Source organism: Brassica oleracea, chromosome C1 (genome assembly GCF_000695525.1).
Source record: "Brassica oleracea var. oleracea cultivar TO1000 chromosome C1, BOL, whole genome shotgun sequence".
NCBI lineage: Eukaryota > Viridiplantae > Streptophyta > Magnoliopsida > Brassicales > Brassicaceae > Brassica > Brassica oleracea.
The window spans coordinates 34,750,244-34,751,006 of record NC_027748.1 but is presented as its reverse complement, the minus strand read 5'-3'; the positions used below and the strand labels follow the sequence as shown (position 1 = coordinate 34,751,006).

The 763-nt window shown below is 41.7% G+C and overlaps 1 protein-coding gene across 1 annotated transcript in view; it reads right to left on the bottom strand.

Moving 5' to 3' along the window:
- Positions 1-636, bottom strand: part of LOC106338284 — a 2,288-nt gene extending 1,652 nt beyond the window's left edge. Inside the window, exon 1 of the mRNA XM_013777304.1 lies at positions 335-636. Coding sequence (XP_013632758.1) covers positions 335-636 — 302 coding nt within the window. The remainder of the gene's footprint in view (positions 1-334) is intronic.
- Positions 637-763: the final 127 nt, after the last annotated feature.

Genomic DNA, 763 nt, shown 5'->3' with positions numbered 1-763 from the left:
TTTTCTTGCTTGAAACCGATCTCTTCACAGAAGTTCTTCATCCACAACAACTCTTTACAAGCTTCAGTTGCGGCAATGAACTCTGCCTCAGTGGTAGATAGTGCAACGCACTTTTGCAGCCTTGACTGTCATGCCACAGCTCCACCCGCAAATGTTACCAAGTAACCCGAAATAAACTTGCTAGAATCAACATCTCCAGACATGTCAGAATCAGTGAAACTGATCAGACATCTTCTTACCCCCAAATATAATCTTCAGATCAGAAGTCTCTCTGAGATATCTCAAAATCTACTTCACAGCATTCCAATGTTCTCTTCCTGGATTGGAGATAAACCTGCTGACAACTCCAACGGCGTAAGATAAATCCGGTCTTGTACAGACCATGGCATACATCAAACTACCCACTGCCGAAGCATATGGAACCTTCGCCATATCTTCTTTCTCTGCATATGTCTTCGGACTTTGTTGAATGCTCAGTCTTAAGTGTGGAGCAAGAGGAGTACTCAACACTTTAGACTTGTTCATGTGAAACCGCTTAAGTACTTTTTCAATGTACTTCTCCTGAGACAAGTGAATCAGCTTCTCACCTCTGTCTCGAATAATTCTCATACCGAGAATCTGTTTCGCTGGACCCATATATTTCATGGTAAAAGACTCACTGAGCTGCTCTTTCAGCTCCTTAATTATGTCTATATTCCTGCCCACAATCAACATATCATCGACATACAGCAACAAGATGATAAAATCATCCTTACCAAACACT